The sequence below is a fragment of the Prunus dulcis genome, chromosome 5 (genome assembly GCF_902201215.1).
Source record: "Prunus dulcis chromosome 5, ALMONDv2, whole genome shotgun sequence".
Classification (NCBI taxonomy): Eukaryota; Viridiplantae; Streptophyta; class Magnoliopsida; order Rosales; family Rosaceae; genus Prunus; species Prunus dulcis.
In genome coordinates, this window is record NC_047654.1 from 8,084,320 (window position 1) to 8,098,729 (window position 14,410).

Below are 14,410 nucleotides of genomic sequence, written 5' to 3' on the forward strand. Positions count from 1 at the left end.
TGAAGAAGATGATGGCCATAGTAGGTACAGTTTTGTGTCTGAAGAAATTGATATGGATGATAATGATTTTGGTGATTTTGGTGATTTTGGTGATTTTGGTTCCGATCCGTATGAGTTTGCCAATGTGATTGGGGATGGAGATCAACCAGTGTACCCTGGTTGTAGAAAGTACACGAAGTTATGGGCATTAGTGAAGTTGTATAATTTGAAGGCAAAACATGGGATGAGTGATGTCTGTTTTACAGAATTATTGATACTTCAAGGCGATTTGCTTCCATAAGGAAATACAATACCAACCTCTATGTATGAGGCTAAAAGACTTTGTGTGCATTGGGGCTGAGTTATGAGAAAATGCACGCATGCCCCAATGATTGCATCTTGTATAGGAAGGAGTATGAGGATTCAACTAATTGTCCTACTTGTGGTATTTCAAGGTGGAAGGAAGGCAAAGATTCAATCTTGAAAGAGGGTGTGCCAGCGAAGGTGGTGTGGTATTTTCCTCCAAGTCCAAGGTTTAAAAGGATGTTTCAATCACATGAGACAGCTAAGAGTTTGACTTGGCATGCTGCTAGAAAATCAATTGACGGTCAGATGTCTCATCCGGCGGATTCCCCGCCTTGGAAACTTCTTGATGATAAATGGCCTGAGTTTGGTAATGAGCCGAGAAACTTGAGATTGGCTCTTTCATCTGATGGATTCAATCACCACAGTTCTCTAAGTAGCAGATATAGTTGTTGGCCGGTTATCTTAGTTACATATAATCTCCCTCCATGGTTGTGCATGAAACAAAAGTTCATGATGTTAACCTTATTGATTTCCGGTCCTAAACAACCCGGAAATGATATAGATGTCTACTTGGAGCCTTTGATTGATGATTTAAAATCTTTGTGGGTTGGGATTAGAGGAGTGTATGATGCAAATAATGGAGAATACTTTACACTCAGAGCTGCATTAATGTGGACAATTAATGATTTCCCCGCCTATGGAAACTTATCTGGTTGTGTTGTTAAAGGATATAAAGTTTGTCCAATATGCGGCGATGATACACCTAGTCACAGGTTGAAAAATGGCCACAAAATTTGTTACATTGGGCATAAAAAATGGTTACCAATCAATCATCCATATAGGAGGCAACGTGCAGCTTTTAATGGGAAACCTGAATATGGCATACCTCCCGAGCCATTAACCGGAGAAGAAGTGCTGGATATGGTTGAAAATGGTGACAGAGTTTGTTGGAAGAAGAAATCAATATTCTTTGATCTCGAGTATTGGAAATACCTTCCTGTGAGGCATGCCCTAGGTGTTATGCATATTGAGAAGAATGTTTGCGATAGTATCATTGGTACATTGCTGGAGATCCCTGGAAAAATAAAGATGAGATTGCTGCTCGATTAGATTTATTGAACATGGGGGTCAAAACTGATTTGCAACCCGAGTATGGAGAAAGACATACTCGTTTGCCTCCTGGACCTTGGAATTTGTCAAGAGCAGAGAAGAGAGAGGTTTGCAATTCTTTCTATGGTATGAAGGTCCCTGAAGGTTATTCTTCAAATATTAAAAATCTTGTATCTTTACAAGATTCAAGACTTCTTGGCCTTAAATCACATGATTGTCATACCTTAATGCAACAATTGCCCCCTGTGGCAATTCGTTCTGTTTTGGAGAAGCCTACAAGGTATGCAATAACTCGTTTGTGCTTCTTCTTCAATGCTATATGTGCAAAGACTGTTGATGTTTCCAAGCCAGATAAGTTGGAAGAAGATGTAGTAGTTACTCTGTGTTTGCTTGAGAAGTACTTTCCCCCTTCATTCTTTGATATCATGGTTCATCTAGTAGTACATCTTGTCAGAGAAGTTCGTCTATGTGGGCCAGTATATTTTAGGTGGATGTATCCGCTTGAAAGATATATGAAAGTGCTGAAGGGGTATGTTCAGAATCGTACTCGTCCCGAAGGTTGCATTGCTGAGCGGTATATAGCTGAAGAAGCGGTAGAGTTTTGTACTCAGCATTTATCCGATGTTAGTACAGTTGGAGTGCCTTCAAGCCAAAAGATGGGAGTTTCAAAGCCATTATCAGGTTGCACAGTGAGCGTAGTTGATCAGGACCTGTTAAATCAAGCACATCTATATGTCTTGGAGAATACGGAGGAAGTCCTACCTTATATCAAGTACGTATGAGTTTTATTCTTTTAAGTTTCCATTTTAAATTATTTCTTATGTTTATCTTATATATTTGGGACCGTAATGCTTGAATTTTTCGTGTCATGTAGGCAACATATGATCCACATCAAGACTGCTTATCCAAAATTTAGAAAGAGAACAAAGTGGCTGCAAGATAAGCACAATAGCACTTTCATTCAATGGCTACGCTTCAAGGTATATGTTGTTGAATAACATATTTCTCTTTTAATTTTCTTCTTATTTCTATGTTAGATTGAATTAAGATTTGATTAATTTGCAGGTTCAAAGTGAACTCGAGGAAGACAATCATGGCGTATCAGAAAATTTAAGGTGGCTAGCAGCTGGTCCAAACATGGCAGTGCCATTATATAGGAGCTATCTTATTAAAGGTATTAAATTCAATATCAAGGCACAAGATGATTTGCGGACAACTCAAAATAGTGGAGTTTATTTACTTGCACAAACCATGCAAGTTACTAGTGCCAAGGATAAAAACCCAATTCTCTCAAATATGGGTTTCTATGGTGTCATTCAAGAAATTTGGGACCTTGACTACCAAAAGTTTACAATCCCAGTCTTTAGTGTGATTGGATATATAGTTCTGGTCTTGTAGTCGACGAACTTGGATTTACCCTTGTAGATTTGAGTAAAATTGGACATAGGAATGACCAATTTGTTTTGGCTTCTCAAGTCAAACAAATATTTTTTATTGACGACCCGATGCATCGTGGTTGGTCGGTAGTTTTATCAATGCCTAATAGAGAATATAATGATGTTATTGGTGATGAAGTCTTAGGTGATGTGATAATTGAGTGTGAGCCATTTACTTGAGGGATGCCAAATGTTGACACATTTGATGAACTGGTGGGTGAGTTAGGTGGTCAAAATATTCGAGGTGGGTGTGAAGATATATGGATTGAATGATGCTTATGTAATTGGCAGTGTATGACATTAATTTTGTAATATATTGTAATGTGATTTCTTCACTTTTATTATACAGGTTTTGGCCACAAAACAATCAGTGCAAAAAATACTGGATCCAGATTACATCATTATATTCTGCATAAAAAACAACGCCTGTTCAAATAAAACACGACGTTATGGTTAACCATTTATTCAGCATATTTACCGACGTCTTAAAGCAACGTAACAATGAAGAACCACGACGCTATTGTGAAGCAATTATTCAGGATATCACGCCGGGGAAGGATTAAGAACCGCCATGTAATTCTAAATAACACGACTCCAATCCCATAATACCGACGTCTAAAAAATGAGATAAATTATCTGAACATTAATTTGGAACCGACGTGGTTTAATAAATGCGTCGTAAATAATGACGTTGTTTAGAAGTTCAACGTCGCCTACATTAATAAGTACGTCGTGAGTAATGAATACATATAAATACAACGTCGACTATATAAATACCACCGACGTTGTTTCGCATTTCAACGTCAACTACATAAATACATACGTCGTAAATAATGACACTGACACCTATATCCATGTCATCATTTTTAGAAAAATCGAAGTGGAAAACTTATTTCACGACGGCCGTTTGTAAATAAACGACGTAGTAGTTTTCAATAACGTCGTCTTCTCATGTATTTAAAGATGTCATATTTTTTCCTGTCGTGAAAATTATATTTAACGGCGTAGTGTTTTAGTTATCGTCGTTGTATGTCTATCTTGCGGCCTTGTTCTTCTAATATTTGTCATATTTTTCCTTTTTAACGACGGTGATTTGTTTGTGTTGGTCGTCTATTCTAATCCTTGACTATTTTTTAAAACTTATGCAGACTAAACACGTCTGTTTTTATTTTTTTTCGACGTTGTTTTATTTAACAACGCCTAATATTTATCGTCGTTGTTTGTTTCTGAAAATAGGACGTACAAATTTTGTAATACGACTCTCATATATTAGTAACCGACGTTGTTTGTTTTTTCAACGTCTATTATATAAAAATTCCGGCGGAAAATTTATTTTAATGCATTTGCCGTGTTTATATAGGCTTAATTTAGTAGAAATCAATAACGCCTGCCTTTCAATGTATTTAAAAGACGCTTATTTTTATTAAGCGGAAATGATATTTAACTACTGCCCTTATTTTTAATTCCTCCTTTCACATATGTATACATTCATGTCTTGCCCTCCTGTTAATATGTGTCAAGATGTTTTTCCTTAATGCACGGTTTGTTTAGAGAGAGGAGAGAGTCCCCAAATTTTTTTTTTAGATTCTTTTTTTATAAAGATCACGGTTGAGATGACGCTAGATATTTTAAAAAAATTACCGCAACAATCAATAAAAAAAAAAAAAAAACTAATGCATATTAATTTAATTTTTCGGGTGATTTACCGTCGTCTTTTTGCTTTTTTGTAGTAGTGTTTGCACCAGTCAAATGACGGAGGTCGAATTGGGAGTTCTTCTCATCTACCCAATCATCATGATCCAGCAGTTAAGTCATGAGATGTCAAGTGTGAAGTAGATTCGGCGTCGTTGACTCATTTGGAGGTGAGGATGGCGGCGACCAAGAAGACGAGAGAGTCATATGCTCGAGCCGAGGGCTCTTCTGCAACATCAGCTGTTAATCCCAAGGTGTAAAAGTCCACCCCTGCAGGGGATGCAGGCATGCCTGACTGCTCAAGACGAACTTTCTGTCAAGTCCATCCACTTGTGCTGAGCTGATTGATCAAATCTATCATGCTGGCGATCTTGGTCTTTTCTCAAGTCTTTCCTTGGAAAAACAAAGGGAAGCAACATTTCACCTGCTTTAAAAAAGAGGTGGTGGAAGATATCACGAATCAGGCAGGTGGAGCTGCTGAGAGCATGGCTGATCAGGTGAATGCGGAAGAGACTGCAGATTAAGGATCTCCTGTTGGCATCTCGGAGTAGATGAAGACTCGTTTATTTCTTTTCACCTTTTGTAGTCTGCTCTCTGTTTAGAATAATTGGTCTTGTTTGACCATCTTCTTTTTGTTGAACTTGGCCGGTCGATCACTTTGCTATGTAAATTTCAGTTTTTTTTTTTAAATAACTTCGATTCACATAGTGTCTTGTGAATTGCTTGAGTGTTTATGAGTTGTGGCATGTTTAGCTTACGTCTGGAGACGCGTCGATGAGAGTGGCCTGTTTGGCCTACGTCCGAAGAAGTGTCAATGAGTGTGACCCGTTTGGCCTACGTCCGGGGACGTGTCGATGATAGTAGCCCGTTTGGCATACGTCCGGAGACGTGTCGATGATAGTAGCCCGTTTGGCATACTTCCGGAGACGTGTCGATGATAGTGACCTGTTTGACCTACATCCGGAGACGTGTCGATGATAGTGGCCTGTTTGGCCTACGTTCGGAGACGTGTCGATATGTATGTCCCGTTTGGCCTACGTCAGGAGACGTGTCGATTGCTTTTGTGAATACTCCATTGGAAAGAAATGCTTGAACTTGTATTGATGTCTGTGTGACTACATTGCTTTATTGAACAAAAAGATAAGCTTGCATGAGTAACATCAAAAGTAACTTGTCTTCAATGGAGGTGAGGGAGGCTTGGGTGCCTGCTTAGAGCCCAGCTGATAGGTGAAGAGTTTCATGGATAGTCCTTCTTGAGGTGATGGGCATTCCATTGCCTTGGAACTTCCTTCCATTAAAAGATGATGAAAGGTTTTTCTTCCATAACTTGGTAGCTAGTGACGGCTTGGAAGACGAAAGTCGCGTGCTTGATCTTTCTCTTCTGCCCCCTGGTGGTCAACCTGGGCTCTTAGAGTAAGCTAGGATCGTGTTGATCCATATGACTTTTTTTCGTGGAGGCTCATTGTTAGTTGCGTCACAATCCTTGATTTGTTGAATAGCCCCCCTTGAGATGAATTCCGTGCAATGGCCGTCTCTGACTAGATTTTCGAGGTACCTTTTCCAGGTGAAGCAGTCGTTTGTATAATGACCATACCTTTCATGGAATGTGCAGTATCTACTGGTATCCTTCTTGGTTAGGTTTCCCTTTAAAGGTGATGGTTTCTTCAACCAAGGCATGTTATTTACTTCGGCTAGGATCTGGTGTATCGGGATAATGAACTTGGTGTAGCTCTCTGTTGTTGGAGCACCTTCCTGAGGCTGTGATCTGCGCTTGCCGTTCTCTTTGCTTTCCTGCTTAGCTGCTTGATCAGCCTTCTTCGCGGTAATCTGGTCGTCGTCCCATAGTGCGTTGCGCTCTGCTGTAGCAAAGACTTCTATCAATGTTTGGCGGGGAGAGATGGTCAGCTCGCGATACAGCTCACATTCAATTGGCAACCCCCTCTTGAAGGCAGAGGATGCAATTTGGTCATCACATCCTACAATGTTTGCCCTCTCTACTTTGAACCTCTTGATGTAGTCTCGGAGGGATTCATCGAACTTCTTGTGCACGTTGAACAGATGGTCAGGGTTCTTCTTGATCGTCCGATAAGAAGTGTACTCTTTGGTGAAGACATAAGCAAGCTCCTCGAAGCTGCTGATAGACCCGGATGGCAAGGTGTGGAACCAGTCCTGAGCTGCTCATCGCAAAGTCATTGCAAAGACCTTGCGCATTAGCGCGTCTTCAGTTTTGTGTAGGATCATAAGGCTCTTGAAAAGCTTCAGATGGCTTTCGGGATCGGAATCCCCTTTGAAGCATGTGAACGAGGGCGTTGAGAATCGTTTCGGGGGAGCAGCTTGCTCGATTTCGGTGGTGAAAGGTGAGGAGTTTTCTTGGTCTACCTCCATGCGTAGTGCATCTTCAAAATTTCCTCCAATCTTTAAGTCTCGAAGTCGGTTATTCACAAGCTTCTCAACGTCTTCCGCACACATGGCTGGTCGGCCACGTTGATGACCTTTATGATTTAGGCGAGGCTGATTAACTTCCTCATTGGTTTGCAAGGGTCGACTTTCTCGGTTGCGCTGCCTAGGCGACGTGTTAGTGGACTGCGTTTGCGAGGAATTTTTTGTAACTTGGTGACGAGAATTGGTTCTTCGAGAGAGAGTAGTAGAGCGCTTTTCTTCACTGTTCTCATTGTGATGATTGTCGGTTTGATCTCCTTGGGGGCCTAGGCGGGCGCGGATGCCAAGTTGTGGGCCTAACTTATCATGCACGTTGGTCCTTAAATTCAATATGGATGGGAGACTTCATCTGCTCTGAGTGTGGCTTGCGGTTGCTTGCGACATGTCGGTGAGCTGATTGTGTTGTTTTGCATTTCCTTGTCTGCTTACTCTTGCTCGACCTGCTTGGTTCCCACCGAACTGCCTATCGGCGCGTTCGTTCATCCTTCTCTCTTTGCCCTGTTGTCCAAGGCCAAGGTTTTGAGCCAAGTTTATTTGATTGAGGAATTGCCTCATCAAATTGTTTTGGTCGTCCATTCTCTGAGTTTGCTGGTCAACTCTCAGATTAAGGTCTACTTGACTTCGTGGATCGGGAGGAAAGAAATGTGTAGAGCCTAATTGCACACGGGCTAGGGTTTCATTGGTTGTGTAGGCGGAAGCGTACATCGAGCGTGGAGGCAATTGAGGGAATGCTTGAAGTTTCTCTAAGATTGGGCCAAAGTTGTCGGTGGTAGTGAGCCCACCTTGATGTGAGGTTCCATCATGCTCGGCCGCGGAGCTATAAAGGTGGCTAGATTCGGCCACGAGGCCTTGAGATGGTACAACGGCGGCAGAGGCCAGTGCGGTGGTCCTAGCTGCGAGTCCGGCGGATGGCACGATGGTTCCAGTCACACGGGACGGCTGCTGTGGTGCGACAACAAGGGTTTGTTGTGGGTTCATGGTGGCGAGAGATGGTTGAGCCACCATGTCGATCGCTGGATCTTGGGAGGAGTAGCTTTGGGCCGTCACGGATTGAGCCATCGTGGCGGTTTTGCTCCTTGTGCGCTTGCTTCCAACCATGGTTGTTTGGAAGGCTTCGATGGATTGGAAAATAGGAGGAACGGATTCCTTGAGCACGCGTTGAGTATAACTCGTGCTCTCAATGAAAGCACCAAATGTTTGTGCAAATAATCTCGCGGGAGAATATTCACTTCTTGATCCTTCAACCTTCGATCTTCCTTCTCTCTCTTCCTCGATTCCTGTAAAAAAGACTGGAGTAAATAGACCACACCCGGAGGGTGTTGGCCAAAGGCCCTCCGATGCCTAAGTTAGTTCGAGTGTTTGTAGGAAAACAATAGCTAAGCAAAGGGTACGGAGTTGTATGTATGGTGTGAACCGGGTGGCCGGAGCCGTGTGTGGTGGTCGAAGCCGTGTGGAGAAAATATGAAGAGTGGAGAGGGAGAGAGAGCTTCGGGTATTAGGAGTAGGTTTTTTTGAAGTACCTTGAATGATGAATGAGGTCGTCTATTTATAGGAGCCTCGGGGCTAGGGTTTCGTAGGGATCGAGTCGGACTTGATAATATCCGAATTAATGATATTATCTCTTAAGAAGATAATATCTGAATTAAATGATATTATCTTCTCTTTATTAGGATAATATCTGAATTAATGATATTATCTCTTTAAATAAAAATAATATCATATTAATTAAGATATTTATCTCAATTAATTAATTAGCCAAATAAACTGGTTTAATTAATTAATTTAAGAGATAATCTTCTTTTCCACGTGACGTGCCCTGATTGGAGACGAAAATATATGCTCCCACAAAAAGCCAAGCAAGAATTGGACGATGTAGTTGGCAAAGGCAACATTGTACAAGAAACTTATATTTCCAAATTACCATACTTACAAGCTGTGATGAAAGAAACTCTGCGCCTGCACCTAGGCGCGCCACTTTTAGCCCCTCACTGCCCAAGTGAAATATGCACAGTGGGAGGCTACACCATTCCAAAGGGTTCTAGGGTTCTTGTTAATGCATGGGCTATTCCTAGGGACCCTTCTAACTGGGAAGACCCATTGGATTTTGATCCAGACAGGTTCTTGCATGGCAAATGGGACTATAGTGGACGTGACTTCAACTATTTACCATTTGGGTCAGGCAGAAGAGTATGTGCTGGGACAGCAATGGCTGAGAGGATGGTGGTATATACACTTGCTACACTCTTGCATTCCTTTGACTGGAAATCGCCACAAGGGGATGAGGTGGATCTTTCAGAGAAGTTTGGGATTGTGATGAAGAAGAAGATACCTCTGGTTCTCATCCTAACTCCAAGGCTATCGGATCCAGCACTCTATGAGTAGCCTACAATATTTCAAGATGTTAATGCTTTTGATGATTGAAGTTGTACTTAAACTACGGTTTGTATCAAGCTAACAATTTGAACTCGATCAATAATTAAGATTAGGAACTTGACCGTCTAACATCGAGAACTAATTCAAATGTTATTTCCTCTCTCGAAAATTCATGTATAGCATTGGTAATGGAAAACCTCAAGGCCTATGAGCTTCTACACATACTGAAGAATTATGGATCCCGATGATAAATGAGCACATGTTATGCAACAGTACTTGAGCCCGGGTGTTGTGAAACATGAACTAATAACCATCAAGCTTCTTATACCCCGGAATTAGGCACAAAAGACAAGATAAAACACTCAAACTTGTTGATGCTAATAATACTCAAATTATGAGAAAAGAAGAGAAAGCTCTCTTTGTGTTCAATTTCAATTCTCAACAACTGCCTTGAGAAGTCTGCGCATAGTATTTAAAGACTTAATCTCTCATCCCCAGTATGTGTGCTTACACTAGTAAAAAAAACCCCTTGCGCGACCACATTTTGCGCGACGAAAAACTATTAGTCGCTCAAAGTCACTTTGCGCGATGAAACTTGAAACTTCGTCGCTCAAAGTCTTACACGACCAAATTTTGCGCAACGAAAAATAATTCGTCGCGCAAAGTCACTTCGCACGACAAACTTTTGCGCGACGATAATACATCGTCCCTCAAAGTCTTGCGCGACGAATTTTGCATGACAAAAAATAATTCGTCACTCAAAGTGACTTCGCGCGACGAAAAGTAAACTTCGTCGCGCAAAGTCCTTATGAAAATAAATAAAATAAAAAAATTGTTTTTTTAAAATCTTTGCATGCCGTATCCAAACATTTTGTCACATAAACCAATTTATTTTCGTTTTTTATTTTGTATGCATAACACTTAAGAAATTAAACGGTATATATGTTTATTAAGTAGCTTTAAATTTATTATTTTAGATCGGATCGGATTTTTATTAGAAAAATATATTATTGTTGTTCGGATTGGGTTTTTGTTAGAAAATATATTTTAAATTGACGATCGAATTAGTTCATTGTATTCATATCGGGTCAAGGAGTGTAGCAGTAAAAAATCATCAAAATCGGAGTTAAAATAACCGTTAAATCGTGATTTTTCATTATAACCGTCGAAAAGTTTTGTCCCCTTACTTGATCTCTGAATGTTTATTTTTTCCGATTTTTGGCGTATATGATCTCGAAGTATAAACAAACAAGTTTGACAGTTGGATCGTTGAAACTAGTTTTTTTGAATGCAAATGCCATCAAAACAATATATTCACTAACAATTAAGAGTTTATTTATATTTTCGTTAAATATAACATAAGATTTTGTGGTATCCACTAGTGTAAATATTTTAAATTGAAGATCAAATTCAGTCATTGTATTCATATAGGGTCAAGGAGTGTAGCTGTAAAAAATCATCAAAATCAGAGTTAAAATAACCATTAAATAATGAATTTTCATTTATAACCATCGAAAAGTTTTGTCTCGTTACTTGATCAATGAATGTTTATTTTTTTTCGATTTTTGGCGTATATGATCTCGAAGTATAAACAAACAAGTTTGATGGTTAGATCGTTGAAACTAGTTTCGTAGAATGTGTATGTCATCAAAACAATATATTCACTAACAATTAAGAGTTTATTTATATTTTCATTAAATATAACATAAGATTTTGTGGTATCCACTAGTGTAAATATTTTAAATTGAAGATCAAATTCAGTCATTGTATTCATATAGGGTCAAAGAGTGTAGGTGTAAAAAATCATCAAAATCGGAGTTAAAATAACCGTTAAATCATGATTTTTCATTTATAACCGTCGAAAAGTTTTGTCTCGTTACTTAATCTCTGAATGTTTATTTTTTCTGATTTTTTGCGTATATGATCTCGAAGTATAAAAAAACAAGTTTGATGGTTGGATCGTTGAAACTAGTTTCGTAGAATGCGTATGCCATCAAAATAATATATTCACTAACAATTAAGAGTTTATTTATACTTTCGTTAAATATAACATAAGATTTTGTGGTATCCACTAGTGTAAATATTTTAAATTGAAGATCAGATTCAGTCATTGTATTCATATAGGGTCAAGGAGTGTAGCTGTAAAAAATCATCAAAATCAGAGTTAAAATAACCATTAAATCATGATTTTTCATTTATAACCGTCGAAAAGTTTTGTCCCGTTACTTGATCTATGAATGTTTATTTTTTCCGATTTTTGGCATATATGATCTCGAAGTATAAAAAAACAAGTTTGACGGTTGGATCGTTGAAACTAGTTTCGTAGAATGCATATGCCATCACAACAATATATTAACTAACAATTAAGAGTTTATTTATACTTTCGTTAAATATAATAGGGAGATTCACTATTATACCCAATATGGGGGCCCAAATTATAAAAATACCCTATATAAAATGGACTTTAGAAACACACCCAAAGCTCATTTACAACATAACAAAAAAGCTTTTAACTTCTTATAAATTACAAAACTGCCATCAATTTCTTAAAACAAGCCCAACCCCAAAATCTCATAAAAATACCCAAAGCACTCAATAGGGCATCAAAGTAATTTAATAATCAATATTAAATTCAATAAGGCTAGCTATCATTTTTTGGGTTTTTTTTGGGTTTGTTTATAGGAATTCAATTGTGTAGGGTTTATTTATAATATTAGTGCTAGAAATGGGTATATCACTAAATATCTCAATATAATATAAGATTTTGTGGTATCCACTAGTGCAAATGTTTTAAATTGAAGATCAAATTCAGTCATTGTATTCATATAGGGTCAACGAGTGTAGCTGTAAAAATATCATCAAAATCGGAGTTACAATAACCGTTAAATCGTGATTTTTCATTTATAACTATCGAAAAGTTTTGTTCCGTTACTAGATCTCTGAATGTTTGTTTTTTGCTATTTTTGGGGTATACGATCTTGAAGTATATACAAACAAGTCTTATGGTTGGATCGTTGAATTGTGTGTGTATATATATATTTATTAAGTAGCTTTAAATTTATTTATTTTGTACGTATAACACTTAAGAAATTGAATAGTATATGCATTTATTAAGTAGCTTTCACCTTAATTATATTTTAAATCATAAAATAAAATATTTTTATTTTTTATTATTCATAACAATTCTTTTTATAAATATTGTGCTACGAACCAATTTTTCGTCTCTCAAAAGTTTGCGCGACCAACAGTTCGTCGTGCAAAACTCAAAAAATTTGGGCGAGTACCAAAAATGGGACGCGGGTTTTGAAAATTTAAAAAAAAAATTTAGACTTTGCGCGACCAATATTTTTTGTCGCTCAAAACTTTGCGCGACTAATATATATTTTTCGTCACACAAAAATTTGGGCGGGTACCAAAAATGGGATGCGGGAATTTTTTTTTTTTACATAATTGTTTTAGACTTTGCGCGACCAATATGTATTTTTCGTCGCGCAAAACTTTGCGAGACCAATATGTTTCGTCGCGCAAAACTTTGCGCGACCAATATATATTTTTCGTCGCGTAAAAATTTGAGCGGGTACCAAAAATGGGACGCGGGAATTTTTTTATATAGTTGTTTTAGACTTTGCACGACCAATGTGTTTCGTCGCGTAAAGTTTTGCGCGACCAATATTTTGACCAATGAAAAAACTTGGTTGCGCAAAGTCTTTCTTCACGATCTTTGCGCAACGAAGTTTCTGTCGCGTTGAAATTTGTGCGACTACAACGTATTTTGCGGGACGAAATTCTCTTCGTCGCGCAAAGTGTAAAATGTAGTAGTGTTAGGCCTGTAAGGGCCTTGGCCCTCCCAAAATTTTGAAATGCTATATATTTTGGGTTTTGCATTGGAAAATTAGGATAATATATATAAAGCAAAAGACAGAGAATGGTGAAACATTCAAAATACTAGAAAATACCCTTGATTAATTCAAACATTAAGAAATAAAATTATTAATTAAATGAGGATATTATGATAAATTCACATTTTTTCATATTAAAAAAATTTAAAATTAAAAACAAATTCAAATAATAGGTCATATTTTTATGGAACATAAGTACCCATATTATATTTTTCTTAATTCTAAAAATAAAATAAAAATAAAAAAGAAAACCAATTGGAGGGGCTAGTATATATTAAAATAATGCTCGTGGCCCCTCACAGTAAAGAGGATGATGGATTTACGTTTCCCCCGTCCAACTAAAATGTTATTTTCTTCTCAAAAAGGCTAAGTTACTCTTGGATTCCACTAACATAATTAATTAAAAAAAATTAAAAGAAACAGCCAATCAAATCTTTCTTTCACAATTATATTTAAGAAAATAGGAAATCAAAGATAACCGGTTATTTATGCATTGAACTTATTAATCCCATCGATCCCAATGCTACATAAATTGTAATACCTTATATATCTGCATCAACATAAGTCTGAGTGTATTTTATTTGATTAAGCATTTTTAAAATGGAGGCATATCGATCCAAGCACGTGGCAATCGTAAATGTGGCCTCGCTATGAAGAAACAATTTTTTTTTTGAATAAATGAATTAAAAAGTTCATATGTATATACACACGATTTCATATAGATAGATAAGAACATAGATATCTATCGATGTTGATATTGGTTGACATGGGTATGTTCCTAATTTTAATAAATAAATAAATAAATAATAATATACAAATAATGCCAGAAATATTTACGTAGCCGATCTAGCTAACGTCCACCAAACTTTTAGATATTGACCAAAACTATTTGGCACTTGTGATATTATTCATCTTTTCCTAGAAAGTCTTATCTGAATCATTAAAACCATTTCTGCCTGAAATTCCTGTCGTTTTCTTCTGGATATATAGCACTTATCTGAAAATTTTAGATATTGACCAAAACTATTTGGCTCTTGCATGCACAAACACGTGGTCTAAATTACAACCACTGCATTGAGTCAATTGTACGCTGGATATTCACTAGCACTACACAGTGTCCTTCCCTTCTCCCTTTATTTCTTCACACAAAACTCAAAAACCAATTTGAAGCTCGCC

General features: G+C 37.8%; 1 protein-coding gene across 1 annotated transcript in view; it reads left to right on the forward strand.

The window, feature by feature from the left end:
- Positions 1-9,344, forward strand: part of LOC117629234 (flavonoid 3'-monooxygenase CYP75B137-like) — a 42,359-nt gene extending 33,015 nt beyond the window's left edge. The window contains exon 3 of the mRNA XM_034361762.1: positions 8,980-9,344. Within this exon, the coding sequence (XP_034217653.1) occupies positions 8,980-9,344 (365 nt within the window). The remainder of the gene's footprint in view (positions 1-8,979) is intronic.
- Positions 9,345-14,410: the final 5,066 nt, after the last annotated feature.